This window comes from Gilbertella persicaria (assembly GCF_025201335.1).
Source record: "Gilbertella persicaria strain CBS 190.32 chromosome Unknown B0P05scaffold_33, whole genome shotgun sequence".
Taxonomy (NCBI): domain Eukaryota; kingdom Fungi; phylum Mucoromycota; class Mucoromycetes; order Mucorales; family Choanephoraceae; genus Gilbertella; species Gilbertella persicaria.
In genome coordinates this window covers 116,030-132,031 of record NW_026251994.1, presented here as the reverse complement: position 1 = coordinate 132,031, position 16,002 = coordinate 116,030, and the positions used below count along the sequence as shown (strand labels likewise).

At 38.1% G+C, this 16,002-nt stretch overlaps 4 protein-coding genes across 4 annotated transcripts; 3 read left to right on the top strand and 1 right to left on the bottom strand.

Annotated features, from left to right (window-relative positions):
* The first annotated feature begins 75 nt into the window (after positions 1-75).
* B0P05DRAFT_550902 (Endonuclease/exonuclease/phosphatase) lies at positions 76-1,878 on the top strand. The gene is made up of 3 exons (XM_051579295.1): positions 76-1,055; positions 1,101-1,759; positions 1,816-1,878. The coding sequence occupies exons 1-3, from the start codon at positions 100-102 to the stop codon at positions 1,851-1,853; spliced, it is 1,653 nt and encodes a 550-aa protein (XP_051432666.1). The 5' UTR covers positions 76-99; the 3' UTR covers positions 1,854-1,878.
* A 716-nt stretch (positions 1,879-2,594) lies between these two features.
* On the top strand, positions 2,595-5,046 carry B0P05DRAFT_598451 (Hsp90 protein-domain-containing protein). The gene is made up of 7 exons (XM_051583177.1): positions 2,595-2,691; positions 2,753-2,848; positions 2,895-3,022; positions 3,071-3,365; positions 3,414-3,625; positions 3,674-4,647; positions 4,693-5,046. The coding sequence occupies exons 1-7, from the start codon at positions 2,614-2,616 to the stop codon at positions 4,998-5,000; spliced, it is 2,091 nt and encodes a 696-aa protein (XP_051432665.1). The 5' UTR covers positions 2,595-2,613; the 3' UTR covers positions 5,001-5,046.
* A 5,866-nt stretch (positions 5,047-10,912) lies between these two features.
* Positions 10,913-12,985, top strand: B0P05DRAFT_580526 (Not1 N-terminal domain, CCR4-Not complex component-domain-containing protein; the record flags this gene model as incomplete). Its single annotated transcript, XM_051582028.1, has 7 exons — positions 10,913-10,934; positions 10,986-11,557; positions 11,607-11,654; positions 11,701-11,803; positions 12,188-12,294; positions 12,419-12,585; positions 12,628-12,985. 7 exons carry the CDS (start codon positions 10,913-10,915, stop codon positions 12,983-12,985), a joined length of 1,377 nt encoding a protein of 458 aa, XP_051432664.1.
* Positions 12,831-14,815, bottom strand: B0P05DRAFT_550883 (VTC domain-containing protein). Its single transcript, XM_051579294.1, has one exon. It carries the CDS (start codon positions 14,761-14,763, stop codon positions 13,075-13,077), a length of 1,689 nt encoding a protein of 562 aa, XP_051432663.1. The 5' UTR covers positions 14,764-14,815; the 3' UTR covers positions 12,831-13,074.
* Between the last annotated feature and the right edge of the window lie 1,187 nt (positions 14,816-16,002).

The following is a 16,002-nucleotide window of genomic DNA, read 5'->3' as shown; positions in this document are numbered from 1 at the left end:
ATGCGGAGTCCAAACGCAAATTAGCTAAAAATGGGAATTATTGGCTTGAAATGGTTTTCTTTCTTTTTTCTCCAGTGTTTTTTTGTTGTTATTAAAAATATGAGTTCTGTACCAGCAGTGCCAACTATAGATAGAAGAGATAGCGAACAAGAAGCCGAGGTTCCTATGCCAACTGAACCCTATCATGACGAAGAAGAAGAGCCCACTGTTTCGGAAGGAGAACAAGACCAAGAGAATCGTAGAATGCGTTCCTATGAAGCAAGTGTAGTTAGTGTACAAAGTAACCCACCACCTTATGAACTCTACCCACCAGCCAAAACGGCTTTTGGAAGATTTTTTAATTGGCTACGCCAGATACCTCAATGGAATACGCATCAGCCAATTTATTTACCGACCATCCATAATAGTGGCAGTAGTAGTGGTAGGTCCATTTTTAGTTTGGGAAGACGGCATAGGAGAACAGCTTCTACTACAAGTAGTGGTAGTAGCATTTCATCCACTTCTTCCGTTTCTTGTTGGTCGTATTATTATTTTGCAATTACAGATCGTTTACCCGAACGTCCTCGTTTTGTTCTTCCTTCCTTTTTAGCTAAGCATCGACTAGCCTTGATTGTGCTTTCATTCTTTTCTTTGGTCCTCTTCAGTTTCCTGTTGTTTTGCTCCATCTTTTTCTCAGCTAGCAATTATCCTGCCCCTGTGTTTCCTGACAAAACAACCAACTCTACTGCCCGATTCTTGACACTCAATATCTTTATGCGTCCCCCTCTGATTAAGAATAATTGGTCTGACTATAAAGACGATCGTCTGGCTTACATTGAAAAATACATTTTACCCGAATATGATGTCATTTGCTTTCAGGAATCCTTTGCGTTTGCTTCCAAAAGAAAAGACCGCCTTATCACATCAGCTCGTAAATTAGGGTTCAATTATCATGTTGAGTCACCACGTAAATATCCTTGGAATATTGGTGTAGACGGTGGTCTTTTGATTGTCTCTCGCTTCCCTATCAGACAAGCAGATGTGATTGAATATCCTCGTGGACAACACAGTGATTGGTACAATAGAGTAGCATACATACAAAGGTATTAACAGTCCAATAGGTTGTCTATCAAAGGTGCATTGCATGCTCATATTGAATTAAACGCAACCAGAAAAATCCATCTTTATACAACTCATACACAAGCTTCTTATGATTTGAACAATGTCATCAATGAAGATGATACTGCCATTCGTCTCTCTCAATTTGCCATTCTTCACCAATTTATTTATGATACCAGTCGTCAAGACAACAACCAAGATCCCATTATGGTTGTAGGTGATTTGAATGTGGATGCTGCTGTTCATTCTAAAGAAAGGCCCATCACTCAACCCTCAAAAGAAAGTTCACCCGAATATGTCAAAATGGTAGACGTAATCCGTGGTACAGGTGTCCTTAAAAGCAATTCGGATGGTCGCTGGTTCGAACATCCTTGGAAACTAGACAATTTGACTGACATTGTTTATGATCATTATGGCTACCATCCTGTCACATTCGGTGACTACAAAGTGAGCAATCAAGGCGAATTGGTACCTGCAGAAACTGTATTGACCAATTGGGATGTCTTGATGACTGTCCAAAGTATTGATCGTATCTTTTTGGCTCCTCGTTATGCTACTGTGGCTAAATTGCAGTCACCTCGAGTAGAGAAATTCTGGGTTGAAGAAAATGATCAAATGACTGATGAAGAAAAGAAAAACACTGGGTTTACACAAATTTCAGGTAAAGTATTCAATTGTACATATAGACTAGATACTGATGCTGTGTTTTATATTTAGATCATTACGGTTTGAGTTGTGAAATCCAACTTCTCTGATGTATATATATATTTATATTTAAAATGTTTTTTTATTGCTTTTTTTCATATTAAAATAAGGGTTCTTATTTACAACTTTTTGTATTTTTGAATATCTTCTGCGCTTGTAAAGTTCCATTCCCAAACAGGCTTTGATAATGTTGAATCACGGTTGATCTTTTTATGTAAAACACCTTCTCCTTCAAGTGACTTGAGAACTTTTTGTTTCAAATATGTCTTGCTGACAAGTTGTTCAGGATGATTTGGGATATGTGTGAATAAGGATTGTGTTGTCATAGGTCCATTTTTAGCGATCAAGTGCTTGATGAGCTTGCCAGCAGATTGAGTAGACATGGTTGATAGAGAAAAAAAAAAGAGTGTGTAAAAGCCCCCGGAGGCAAATTAAAAACAACGATTCGCTTTTTAAAATTCTTTTTTATACTTTTTAAGCAACTTTGAGATGTCAAAAATTGAATATTACCAACAACAAAACCACTAGATGACACCATTGAAGGTTTGTTTATATCTTGATATTAAAAAAAACTCCTTTCATTTTATTTGTTTGAATGCAAAAGAAGGAGGAGCGAGTGTATTTTTGCTTTTAGGATAGATGTTTCGCTTTCAAATAAATGAGTAAAAAGTATATCTTTTCACTTGAAGGTTTTTTTTTTTTTTTTTTTTTTTTTCAACTTCGAACGGAGTTTGAACCGGTTTCTATGTTTTTGGTTGCCCTGGAGATGTGCGCAACGGCATCTTGTCTTTTTTTTTTTTGTTAGAGACCATGTTTAGACCTTTAATCCGTTCAGCAGTGGTTCCTTTGATTAAACAGTCAACTCTCAGAACTACCAAGAAACTTTTGGTAACTATACCAGCCGCAATGCAATCTACTTGTCAACTCACTCTTTTTTTTTCTTTTCTAGTCTCAACCTGCTGTCATTCGTACAGCAACTGCTTCCACTGGTTACTCTATTGGAAAATATGCTTTATCAAGAGCATATAGTACTGATGTTTCTGAGGTAAAAGCAGTTGAAAAAAAAAGCAAACATACTCATGAATTATTAGCATACCATCGACTCAAACGACGAAGTTGTTACAGGACAAGAAGAAATCCATGAATTCAAAACAGAAACCAAACGATTATTAGACATTGTAGCCAATTCACTTTATTCTGAAAAGGAGATTTTTGTTCGGTAAGTTGGATGTGGTTGTCTCATCAAAAAACGTAACAATTTCTTTAGTGAACTTATTTCCAATGCTGCTGATGCACTTGAAAAACTTCGTCAAACACAAGCAACAGAAGCCGATGTAGACAGCGGAAAGCCTTTGGAAATCCGTATTGAATTAAACCAAGAAAAAAACCAATTCATTATCCAAGATTTTGGTATCGGTATGACATTGGAAGAACTCAATGCCAACTTGGGTACCATTGCTAGTTCAGGCTCAAAGAAGTTCATGGAAAAAATGGAAAAGGATAGTGCTAAAGGCGCTAAAGAAAACATCATTGGTCAATTTGGTGTTGGTTTCTATTCAACTGTAAGTATTCTTATGGGATGCAGGGTTGTTTATCAATTTGGGTTATAGTTTATGGTTGGTCAGAAGATCAAAGTATATACAAAGTCTGCTCTTCCTGGATCCAAGGGCTATTGTTGGACTACTGATGGTCAAGGATCTTATACTGTTGCTGAAGCAGAGAATGTGGCTGTTGGTACCAAGATCATAATTGAACTTCGAGAAGATTCCAAAACCTATGCTTCTGAAATTGAAATTGATTCTATCATCAAGAAATACTCCAAGTAGGTTGTAACATGTATATGAGCATACCTCTCATAATGCCTAAATAGCTTTGTTGGATTCCCCATTTACTTGAATGGCAAAGAAGTCAACACTGTAGATGCTTTGTGGACAAAAGATCGCAACAGTGTCACACCTGAAGAACACACACAATTCTATCGCTTCATTGCTAATGCCTGGGATGATCCTCAATACACATTGCACTTCAAGACAGACTCCCCTCTGTCTATTTCTTCAGTACTCTATATCCCTGAAAAGCACATGGAATTGCTGGGTGAACAAACAAAACCTGGTGTTTCTTTATATTCTCGTAAAGTATTGATTCAACCTGAATCTGCTGGCATTTTGCCTCCTTATTTGCGTTTCATTAAGGGTGTTGTTGATTCTGAAGATATTCCATTGAATGTCTCTCGTGAATTGTTGCAAGACAATATCTTATCTCGCCTTCGTATGGTCATGACATCCAAAGTACTCAAATGGCTTGATACGGAAGCGAAAAGAGATCCCAAGAAATACAATGAATTCTTTTTGGATTATGGGCAATTTATCAAGGAAGGTGCCTGTACAGATGCTATGCATAAGCGAGAAATCGGTAAATTATTGAGATTTGAAAGCAGCAAGTCAGAAAATGGTAGCATGATTAGTTTAGAAGATTATGCTAGCCGTAGCCAAAAAGGACAAAAACGTATCTATTACTTGTTGACACCTAAGCGTAAATATGCTGAAGAAAGCCCTTATACGGAAATGTTCAAGAAGAACAATGTGGAACTGTTGTACTTGTATGAAACCGTAGACGAGTTTGTTGTGAACCACTTAAAGGAATTCCAAGGTTATGAGCTTGTTTCTGCCGATTCGCCTGAAGCTGCTTCAGATCCTTTATTGCAAATTGGCCGTGAAGATTCGAGCGCTTCTTTGTCTGATACAGATGCTAAAGATCTTGCCCAATGGATCGAGAAGAGTTTGGGCCGTGATGTTGTCAAAGGTGTCAATGTCTCCCGCCGTTTGGCCACTTTCCCTGCCATTGGTGAGTTGGATGCATATGTTTCACATTACTTATCCAGTTGAATAGTGCTTGAGCATGAAAGTCCTGCTATGAGAAAAATGATGCAAATGATGCAAGGCTCAGCAAGAATGGAAGAAACACCTTCTGATCCTACTCTTCTAGAAATCAATCCTGATCATCCTGTGATGAAGGGTTTATTTAACATTCGTCAAACAAATCCAGACTTGGCCAAATTGGTGACCGAACAGATTTACGATAATGCTCTATGTGCTGCTGGTGTTTTAGATGATCCTAGATCCATGATTACTAGACTCAATAAGCTCTTAGAAGTGACAGTCAAAGCTGTTGAACAAGAAAAAAAAGTGATAGTGTAAAACAAAATAGAATAAAATTCATATATATATATATATATATATATATCAAATGGAAGAGTTCAGAAACAAGAGTCAATGGAGTATTTTGTTTAGATAATCAGCTTGGTAGTACATACCTTATTTGTGTATTAGAGACATACAAATGAATGCTTTGATAGCAAAAAAGACAACAATCGATACAAACCTTCTTCTTTTTCATAGACATATAAAGGTAGTATAAAGAATATTTATAAATGCTTTAAATACCGACAAGCTATGTTTGCTAACATCCATGGTATCTTTGGAACTCATTTGGACAAAAAAAAAAAGCAACTTGTAAAAAAACACGCAAATGGCCTTCGATCCAAAGGGGATTATTCATGAAAAAATCAAATTTGACAACTTCTAATCTTCTTTTTGACGTTACAAGACGAAAAGTAGAGCTACTGTCAAGCTTAAATACTCAAAATAAGTGCCAGACGCTCTGATTTTTGATGAATGTGTTTGCTTGCCAATTATATTGTAGAAATGATGAGATATAAGTGAGAAACCTCGTAGACATTTTCACACATTTACTCAATATTTTGGCAGTAAATTTGCTGCGCTTATTGTATCAAAACGCTCAAAAAGCAGAGATCTACAACTTTTGTTATTACACCAAAGCCAAATAGTTGCGTCTTTATGCAGTTCTCAGCAAAAGTTCGATTTTTTTTTTAGATTTTATTTGCCATACGTATTTTGTAGCGCGATAGGGCTACAAAAAAGAGGTGCTCGACAATGAGTTATTATAAAGTTAAAAGAGATAAAATAAAATTAAAAATGAGACAAGGACCATATAAAAGTTAAAAACAAGCAAAACAATGATGAAAAGAAGAAGGAGAGATGGAGGAATCAGTCGAGACAATTTGTCTCTTCAGCAGCGCGGCGGCCAACTGCCCGGAGGGTTTGACTGAATGCTATACTTGCAAGGAAGGGCTCTCTTCGATGCATATGAGTCCAATGAGCTTTCCAAAGTTCTGAGAAAGCAATGACAAGTAACATTTCGACTTCAATCGGACAAGAATTGTTGACGTTGATTTTGTTGGAATCTAAGGATTGAAGAGCTGAGGAGATATCATCAATAGAGGTACCAGGCCAAAGAAATTTACGAATAACAATATCCCAGAAGATAAATTTTTGGGGGCATCGAAAGAAAAAGTGGAAGACAGTTTCAACTTCTTGACAAAAGGAACAAAGTAGGGTAGGAGCAGTGGAAAGAGCCATGTTGAAGAGAAGGGATTTGGTAGGAACTTTCCCAGTTAGCAAACGGTAAATAGTGTTACGCTGTACTCTGGTAAAAGTCATGCACCAAAAGAGCTTCCAGGCAGAAGGAGAGACAGAAGATTGACCAACAGATCCCTGCATAGATGCCTTTACCAATGCGGCTTTAAAAGAACGTCGAGCATATTGAAAGGTATCAAATTGAGGATCTGTAACTGATAGGTGCAAGACATGGATAAAAGAGTAAAATCCAGTAGAGCGCTTGATTGCTGGTACGTAGACAGGACTGTAAAGGTCAAGGGAAGAGGGGGCAAGGCATCGTTGGAAAAAGGGCTCCAGTTGGCATCTACCATCATTCACCGCTCTAAGAAACTTTCGGTTGACAAAGAACAAATCTCGAGAGATATTAGCCTCTACAATGGGTCGGAGGAAATGTCCTTGAGGATGATAGGTATATAGAGCAGAAACAGGAAGAGACCGTAGTTTCGGAGACAAAATATGAGAGGTAAAGAGACGGACGACTACAGAGAGAGGTAGCAGAAGATAATCAATCGAGCTAGACATGTATGTGTAATTATTGCGTGGAATAAGGTCCATAGTTCGACAGATCATTGTGACGGTGTTGGTACTTTTTCGAGGAGAGCGTTTGCTTGCATCTAATATTTAATCCCAAGTGAACGGATTGATCAATGTTGATGCTTGCTCAGTAGTAATTTGCCGGCGGGTAGAACTCAATAATGATCGTACATCCCTTAACTTGATGCGGTCAGGCTTGTACAAAGTCTTGTAAAAGTCAACCATGACAGCAGTTAGGCTTGCAGTAGTGGAGACAAGAGTCTGAGTCTGAGGGTCTCAAAGTGCAAGAATTGACCTTTGAGAAGAACGAGTGGTAGCCAATCGTTTAAGATAGCCAACAGATTTTTCTCCTTTTTCACGCCAGACTTTGCCTGCTTTCAACCGATCAATTGCAGCCATCTCTTCTTGTAGTGTACTAAGTAAGGGTTCTACTGAATGTAACAAAGACGACAATATAGCTGCATTTTTATACTCTCAAAGAATTCTGTTTCGTTTCGATTGTAAACGCTTAATGGTTTTCGTTCTCCAATTGAGCCTATCTAACTGAAAACTTCGAGTGTATAACTTGACTTGTGCTTTTAGTTGATCCCAAATGTCCTCAGCGGATTTATCAGAGTTTGGATCAAGTAGGTTTTCTTGCTCAATATGTTTTGTTATGTGATCCGTAAGACCCTCTCGAAAAGCAGCCAATTTTGCCAAAAATGGATTACCCTTCCAGGATCCCTTTCCCATTGCGGCTGAAGAAAGCTGATAATGGATCGTCAGTAGAGCATGATCCGTCCAACTGTACTTAACAAAGGATTGTGACATGGATTTGATATTAGATGCATGTGGTGATGAACAAAAAATGCAATCAATATGGCTACGATTACCGGTGGTGCCAACAAAGGTTGGTAGCAGTTCATGTTCAAAACAATTATGGTATAGTGCAGACAGTAGAGTGGCCCAATCTGCGTCTATGTTTGATTGTTTGTGAATGTCATAATTGGAATCACCAACGATGATGGTTGGGACGGTGGAAGAACGTAATTGGGTCATAAGAGCTTGGTTGGCAGCTAAACTTCTAAAGAAGTGGAGTCTACCGGTTCTCTCAGCAGGGGCATAAATATTAATGATGTACATTATAGGAGAAGAAGGATCTTGAGTGCCAGAGACAGAAGCAAGGATGCATCTATTGTCTTGAGCAGTGATCTCTTCATGTTGTTGAATAGCATAGTTGGGATTGAATGATACAATGCCGCAATGTTCAGTCCATATACTGGATTTCGCCTGAAGCATTGTATCGAGTATAGATTTAGATTTTAAGGAATTGGCATGGGTCTCTTGGAAGCAAAATATGTCAGATTGAGTAGAGCGTATAAATCGAAAGAATAAGGAACGTTTTGTTGAATCATGCGCTTTGATGAGGCCACGACAGTTAAGTGTGGCTATCTGTAGCTGTTTTTGAGTCATATTTTTTAAATTAGTGTTGGGTGTAAGTTTCATCTCCTGGAGAATTACTAGGAGGATTGCCTAAACCCATTTTGTCCTTTTGTACCGGCTGATTGCTTCGCTTAGTCTTAAGAGTTTGATCGGGTCTCATTAGGGAATTGCCGATCATTGCAGCTATAGTTTCCTCAACTTCACGTTTGTTGGGTGGAAGCCCATTGCCATGACTTCTACGAGGACAATCCCTGCTTATATGGCTACGTTCGTTGCAATTGAAACATTGGCGGCTGTTGGTCAATTCAACGCAATCAGCTCGGCAGTAGTCATACTTTTGACAGAAACGACAGAAGGGGGCATTTCGTCCCAAGTAAGAAGAATATCTCTCTCTTTATCAACCCAGTCAATAACTCTGCTAAGAGTTTGAGGGTCAGTAGGATGGGGCTTGTTCAGGTTAAGGACTACATAGCCTTGTCCGAAAAAGACACTACCATCCATGTGAAGCCCAGCATCCAAGACTTCACCGAAATGGGAAAAACGTTCTACCATTTGTTCACGCAAACGTAGGGGATGAACAAAGGAAGGCGCTCAACCTTTACTCTGACAATCTTTGTGTTTGCTGGAAGACTGCAATAACCTTTGATTACTGTTTTATCATCAAGAGTTAATCCTTCATTCAACAATGCCTGACATATGGGTGACTCAAGGTCCCAGCAAGTTTCGATGAATCTGTGTTGCAAGTACTTTCGCTCTACAAGCAGGGTGCCGAAAAAATGATAGGTGTTTGCGGTTAACATCTCGGATGTTGGTGATGTCGATCAAGATACTGTCTTGTTCGAGCCCAACAATAAAAGGTGTGATAGTGCTGGTAAAAGTAACATCTAAGGCTGATGCTCATCGAGAGTTAGATAAGGAGGTTGTGTAGTTAGTGGCTGATGGAGTGTTCGTGCTAGGCGAAGGGCTACGCCAGGACACAGTGTTTCGAGCAGCAACTTGTGACCAGGTCTTTGTAGTGTTGATGCAGCGGCAAGAAGAATTGAAGTTGCCAGCTATTTTGTATGTCCTATGTACATTAACCCACATTTGCATGATAAATCGACCATGTTTCTATTTCTATAGATTCTTTGATGCTCTGTATAGCACATGCTATCTTCCAAGGTCTTATAGTTACCAAGTTTTATATGACCCTTAGAGCAAAAACACTTGAGGATGGTCGAAACACAGCTTAAGCATACCAATATTTGATGCGCCATTGCTCGACAACCAGACTATCAAAGCAACCTATTTTTCTGTTTAAAACATGTTCTTTTGATCCCAGAAATCGAATGGTACCATTTGTTTGGCACTTGAGTGAAATTCATTTTTTGACCTATGGGGGATCCACGGAGGTTCGTATTTAAATTGTTTTTAATGATAATATTTATAAATAGTCCTTTTGAGCGCACGACCTAATTTGGCCTTTACATGGAGGTTCGTGATGAAAAAAACAAAACTCGATCAGAAATTTTTGGAATGAGCCATTGTAGGCCTGATCCAACCGAAATCCGATAAGACTATCTCTAAATACTTCTAAAGAAAAGAAAGCGAGTTCACTGAGCTAAGAAAGTCGATTTGATTTGAGTATTGCCTTCAAATATGCATTCAAAGTTCGTGATACACTGTAATTAATATAAAAGAAACTCTTTTCAGTAGATAGTATTCAGGGAACTAGCACTTATTCTTATGCCATTCAATGCATAAAATATAGAAGAGTAAGATTTATTATAACACTTGGCACTTCTGAGACCAAAAAGAGCTGCTTTGGACAGATAAGCACAAAGAAAACTTCAGTCTATAAATGCATGTAAACCAAAGATAAAAAAGCAAGATATGTATTATCCAATAAACTGTAAAGAGTCTATATTCTCTAAGTTTGCTTTAGAGTGGACCGAATGCTCTCATAAAGGTTTCCTTTTGACATGGACATTACTTTCCACTTTTTTCGCTTTTTTCCTAGAGATCTCCTGCAACTTGATTGATAAAATTAATATCATGCAAGCAACTGACCTTGTTTGTACCTTGATTCTTTGGCTGGCTATCGAAAAGGTATTTAGACTTATTTTCAAAACAAGACATTCAGATGTAGACAAAAAGACACATCTGACAAAAGACTTTATCATCTCTTGATGAGTATCGTCATCCAATTGCGCAAGTGATGAATGAACTGTGGGTTACTACCAATGTTGTTTTTGTACACACATGCATCGTCAAATCATCAAATAGACTTTTTTTTAAAAAAAAAGGAACAGTCTTCCCTTTATCCAAGTAGCACCATCTGAAGCACTGACCACATACATAGCTTTTCGTTTCAATAAGCAATGTTTTCAACGTATTGTTTAGAGAAACCCGTATATCTTTAATGCAAATGTATTGAATAGCTAATGTGTGCTAACATACAGACGAAGAGCATTCATTGGAGAAGGGCAGAAATCTGATTTTCAATTCATAAGGTTCGACACGGATTTCTTCCCGCACATAGTCAGGTGTGTGTGAAGAGATAGAGAGAGGAGGGGGGAGGCAGAGAGAAATAAGGAAAAGATTGGCTTGCGGAAAATATCTTTTTCTTTCTCTTATTTTTTTTTCTGTTTGTACAGGACAAGAAAGAGAATATTAATTTAACAGTATAGAACAATATGTCGATGAAAAAATTGCAAGGTAAACAAAACTGAGACATCCATGTATTCACACTTGTTTATTGCGATCTAGCCGAGATCGACCGGGTCTTAAAGAAAGTGAGTGAAGGTGTCGAAACCTTTGACAATATTTTCGACAAGATACAGTCCACCAGCAATTCAAATCAAAAAGAAAAATATGAGCAAGATTTAAAGAAAGAAATTAAGAAACTGCAGCGTCTACGTGATCAAATCAAAACATGGTTGTCTTCAAATGATATCAAGGACAAAACTGCCTTGATGGACAATAGAAAACTTATTGAGACAGAAATGGAAAGATTCAAGAATGTTGAGCGCGAAATGAAGACAAAAGCTTTCTCAAAAGAAGGTCTACTGCAACGAGAGAGAATGGATCCAAAAGAGAAAGAAAAAGCAGACGCGTGCGATTGGATTTCAAATACTGTGGACGAATTATCACGCCAAATTGAAATGGCTGAAGCTGAAGTTGAAACACTGCAAGGCACATCGAGAAAAGGAAAGAAAGACCATTCAAAAGTTGAGAGAACAAATGAATTAGAGCACTTTATTGAGCGTGATCGATGGCATATCAATCGCTTAGAACTTATTCTGAGATTACTGGAAAACGATCAGCTATCGCCTGACAGAGTAAGGCAACCATGTTTATGTGTATGTCTATGCTCATGCAATTGTATAGGTCACTGCTATTCAGGATGATGTGCAATACTATCTTGAGTGTAATCAGGTACATGTGCAGTAAGCGTCATTAGCATACTGATTGTGTACTATAGGAGCCTGATTTTGAAGAAGATGAACTTGTCTATGATGACTTGAACTTGGAAGAAGAAGAGGAAATGTACAATGTAGGCACTGAAGATCACTTTGTAGCTGAAGGTATATATAACTATTTGATATGACATATATAGTCTAACCATGAGCAGAAGTGGAAGAAAAACCAACAGCGAAAAAGACAAAAGAAAAAGACAATGAAGATGATACATCTTCACTTGCTTCTTCTACTCGAAAAACGCTGACATCCAATAGTCCAATAAGCTGTAAATATACATTCGTTTTTATATTTTATTTATTTGTTCCGTATTAGCGAAATCAACTACAGTAAATAGTCCGGTCAAAGCACCAACAAGTGTGCCACCGCTTAAATCACCCGAAAACAACAATAACAATGCTCCATCCAATCTGAAATACGCTCAAGTAGCTAGCTCAGAGAAGGAGAAAGGTAACCACATATAAACAAACAAACAACTCATTCCTTTAAAGCGCAATCACCTCGTGTTGTTGTTCCATCTGCCTGGGCAGAACCTATCAAAATCGCAGATCAAATCAAATCCACAAATGAAAAATCGACAGCAGAGAAACAGAAAACTGTTCCTGAACTACCAACTACTAACTTACCTAATGGCAATCAGATAGTAAGCCAATTCATAGAGCATGATCATAAGCTTACATTTTGACTAGCTGCCATCACCATTGGATAATCCAATGTCTCAGCATCCTGGTGCTGAAGTTGAATCCCGTCTGCCAAACTCTTTGGCCGATCTTGCTTCTTCTTTTGAAGCAATTAAACTAAAAGCATCCAAGAATGAAGACTCTCAATATGCCAATCGTATGTTGGATGCCAGTCTTCAGTTTGTTCCTGATCTCATAGACTCTGAAAGGTAAACATGTCTAACTTGGCTCTATACTGAATTGTTGATTAGACCTAAAGTGTATCAAGCACAAACACCACAATTGACACCTGCTTATTATCCCCAACAGCCACTGGCTATTTTTGACAATCCAAGTCTTTTTGAAAAGTTTGATATGGATGCACTGTTTTTTATATTTTATTATCAACAGGGCACTTACCAACAATACTTGGCTGCAAAAGAACTCAAGAAGCAATCATGGCGCTTCCATAAGAAATACTTGACTTGGTTCCAACGCCATGAAGAACCAAAGACTATTACAGATGAATATGAACAAGGAACTTATATCTATTTTGATTATGAAGGCGCTTGGTGTCAGCGCAAGAAGACCGAATTTCGATTTGAATATCGTTATTTAGAAGATGCGTGATCATAAAAAAGTATTATATACATATTTTTTTATTAAAATAGGGGTTGGTGGTGATAATGAGAATAAGTTTTTCTAAGGCGATCTAAAGTTTATTTGTTTTGAGCAGACTGTGATGCTGGTGTACGACGCTTAAGATCAAAGTTGGCATTTTGTGTAGGCTTGGTTGTTTTATCAGCTTTGTCATCATCAGCATTTACTTTGACACCAGGAACAGATTCAGTCTTTGCAGCGCTGTTTAAACGTCTTTCTTCAGCTTCCATTGCACGACGGTACTGGCCATCAATAAGAGGCTTGAATGACTTGGAACGAGTCAAACCAAAATTGGTGGCACGGGGCTTACGAATATCAATATCCATTTCGGGCAACCACCAAGGCAATAAAGGCATACGCTCACGGAAGAAGTAACAGGCACCATGAAGGTATTTAGAGAAACGAGGCACTTCATGGACCAAATGGGAATCAACCAACTTGGTTAACCATTCTGGGGGTTCTTGACCCAAGTGAGTCTGAAGCTTGGTTTCCAAAACAGCATAAGGGAAGCGGCAAATCTCAGTTTCGTCCAATGAGGGGAAGGGATAGTCAATACCCACATCAGGACGACGCCATTCACCTTCACCTCTGCGTACCTTATCCAAATTGTCTTCACGTATGAAAGACAAGTCAGTATCAAGACTTACTCTAACACGTTGATCGCCAGGCAATTGAAAAGCTGTACGGTTATAAAAGGCACGAAGAACAGGCTTGATATTCTTTTCCTTGAGTGACTTTTGAACACCAGTAGCAATAAAGTGGGTATCTTTACAGATTTGTTCATCAACATTCTTGCTACGTAAACGATCCGTAATCTCTTCAGGGGTTAATTCATATTCTACAAACTTCTTGACATCATCAACATCGAGTCTAAAACGATCTTTGACAGAAGCACCGTCTAACCAAGAAGCATGGTGTGTCTTACGTTCGATAAATACACTCTTGGATTCCATAGGACCATACCAACGAAAACGAATAGCTTCAGCACCTTCATCACGTTGAAGACGACCAGTATACAAATCAAAGTCTTCGTTATCATAATAAATACTAGAGATAGCAGAGTCAGAAGCTTCAAACTTTTTGTCCTTGTTAAAGATCAAGACAGGAAGGTGTAACATGATAATAGACTTGACTTCGGTCACGTTATCAGGGTGAATCCAGTACTTGGCTGTGGCACGTTCAAAAGCATTTTGATCACCACCGGCAGCAGCATTACCTGTACGGGGTCTTCCTTGGAGACGGCAGAGATCATGGAGAGCAGAGATATAGACAATAGCAACATCAAAACGTTGCTTATCAAGTGGTTTAGCACGCAGTTGAGGAATAAAGCTTTGTTGAAGACGAAGACCAGTCCACTTGTCGTGCTTTTTAAGGATCTTTTGGAAGCCAATGTAATTGAGACGAGTAAACTTAGCCAAATCATTCACATCAAATAACACTTCAGTAAGTGCATCGTCCATGATATTCCAGTTTTGTTCAGAAGACCAAGAAGGATTGTTCATAAAGGTTTGCAAAGTTCTTTCACAGTAGCTGATTCTAGCTTCAACTTCCCCCAATTTGGCAGAAATAAAATCATATACCTTGTCTAATTCGTTTTCCAAAAGGTGGACAAAATCCTTTTCATCCTGTTCAGTCCAACCATGATCAAGTTGTCTTGCTTTGAGTTCAGTTTTCAAGACATCGTAATTGATATAAGATAAGCGCCATGGAGCAAAGATACCCTGCTTAAGTTGATCAGCAAACTTCATTTTTTATCTAGAAAAGGGAGAAAGAAAAGGAGGGAATTCAAAAAAAAAAAAAGGAAAAAGAAAGAATAAATAGGTATTTTAAAAAAACTATGTAACCTATTTTTAAACCAAATCAACCACGGCTGGTTTATTTCTGAGACACCTGAGTTTTATTTACCATCTAATTCCAAGTGCAAAAAGTGTAACCCATCGTGACCTCTCGTTAGCAATAATAATAATGATAATAAAAGGCGTATTCAAATTCCGTTAGCATCGCGACTTTAGTATTGCCCGTTACAATTGTGGACTATAAAAAATACAATTGGCGGTTGTAAAAAGACGAAATTCAGCTTTGTCTGTTAATACAGAAATATAATAAGAGAAAAAGTTCCTGCTAGGTCTAATTCATAGAAATTAGCCATAATTCAATTGATAGAAAAATGAGTTTGCCTTTTGAGAAGTTGATATCGTCCAAAGATCTTGGTGTCCAACAATGATGTCACTTGGACCAGAAATGAGATCGCATTCATATGTCAATTATCTTTGACATTTTTGTCTCCTTTTTATGATTACAGTTTGTTTTACAGATGTTCAAAACAAGCGTGCAATTTCTTTGCTAAAAAGGTCTAGGACATGTCATTGATAGGCGCAAAATTGAGCCTATGGATTTTGCTGTTGACGAGGAACTGTTTGCTATTAACATTGAGTTCTTGCACTTAACTTTTACAGAACAAACGTTCAAAAAAAAAACTAAGTCCTGTTGTGCGTTAAACTTCAGACGAAAGAAATAATGGAGATGGCAACATGGAATTACACAATAAGCGACGCTATGCGTTTCGCCCTGATTATGAGAGAACTAGATTCTTCCACTTTTTTTTTTTGGTAAATGTCTGAAAGCTTCTGCTGCTGTCAAACAATTAGATACTGATGTTTTTACACCTAAAGTATGGGTCAAACGTTATCATGAAGATTTCTAAAGCATTTTTGAGAAAGATTAAAAGAAAAAGACCGGCTGACATCGTAGTTTCTTATTGATCAAGTAAACAACCTATGGAAAGAAGCAGTGACGAAAAAATACAACAAAGGTACGATTGGGTTTAAAAGTGGTAGCATGCTGGCCTATACTTTGCAATAACCACCACATACCTACACAGATCTGCAATGGTAAACAACATCATCATTTCGTACTTTATCAAACGGTTCGATCGATATCATAATGTTTGACAAGAGGATTACTCTAGCTGTAGCATTAATCGGTGT

Coding starts and splice junctions, on each gene's coding strand:
- B0P05DRAFT_598451 (XM_051583177.1), top strand. CDS start 2,614: ATGTTTAGACCTTTAATCCGTTCAGCAGTGGTTCCTTTGATTAAACAG. Junction 3,366..3,413: donor GTGTTGGTTTCTATTCAACT/GTAAGTATTCTT, acceptor TTTGGGTTATAG/TTTATGGTTGGTCAGAAGAT. Junction 4,648..4,692: donor GGCCACTTTCCCTGCCATTG/GTGAGTTGGATG, acceptor CCAGTTGAATAG/TGCTTGAGCATGAAAGTCCT.
- B0P05DRAFT_550883 (XM_051579294.1), bottom strand. CDS start 14,763: ATGAAGTTTGCTGATCAACTTAAGCAGGGTATCTTTGCTCCATGGCGC.
- B0P05DRAFT_550902 (XM_051579295.1), top strand. CDS start 100: ATGAGTTCTGTACCAGCAGTGCCAACTATAGATAGAAGAGATAGCGAA. Junction 1,056..1,100: donor CGTGGACAACACAGTGATTG/GTACAATAGAGT, acceptor ACAGTCCAATAG/GTTGTCTATCAAAGGTGCAT. Junction 1,760..1,815: donor TGGGTTTACACAAATTTCAG/GTAAAGTATTCA, acceptor TTTTATATTTAG/ATCATTACGGTTTGAGTTGT.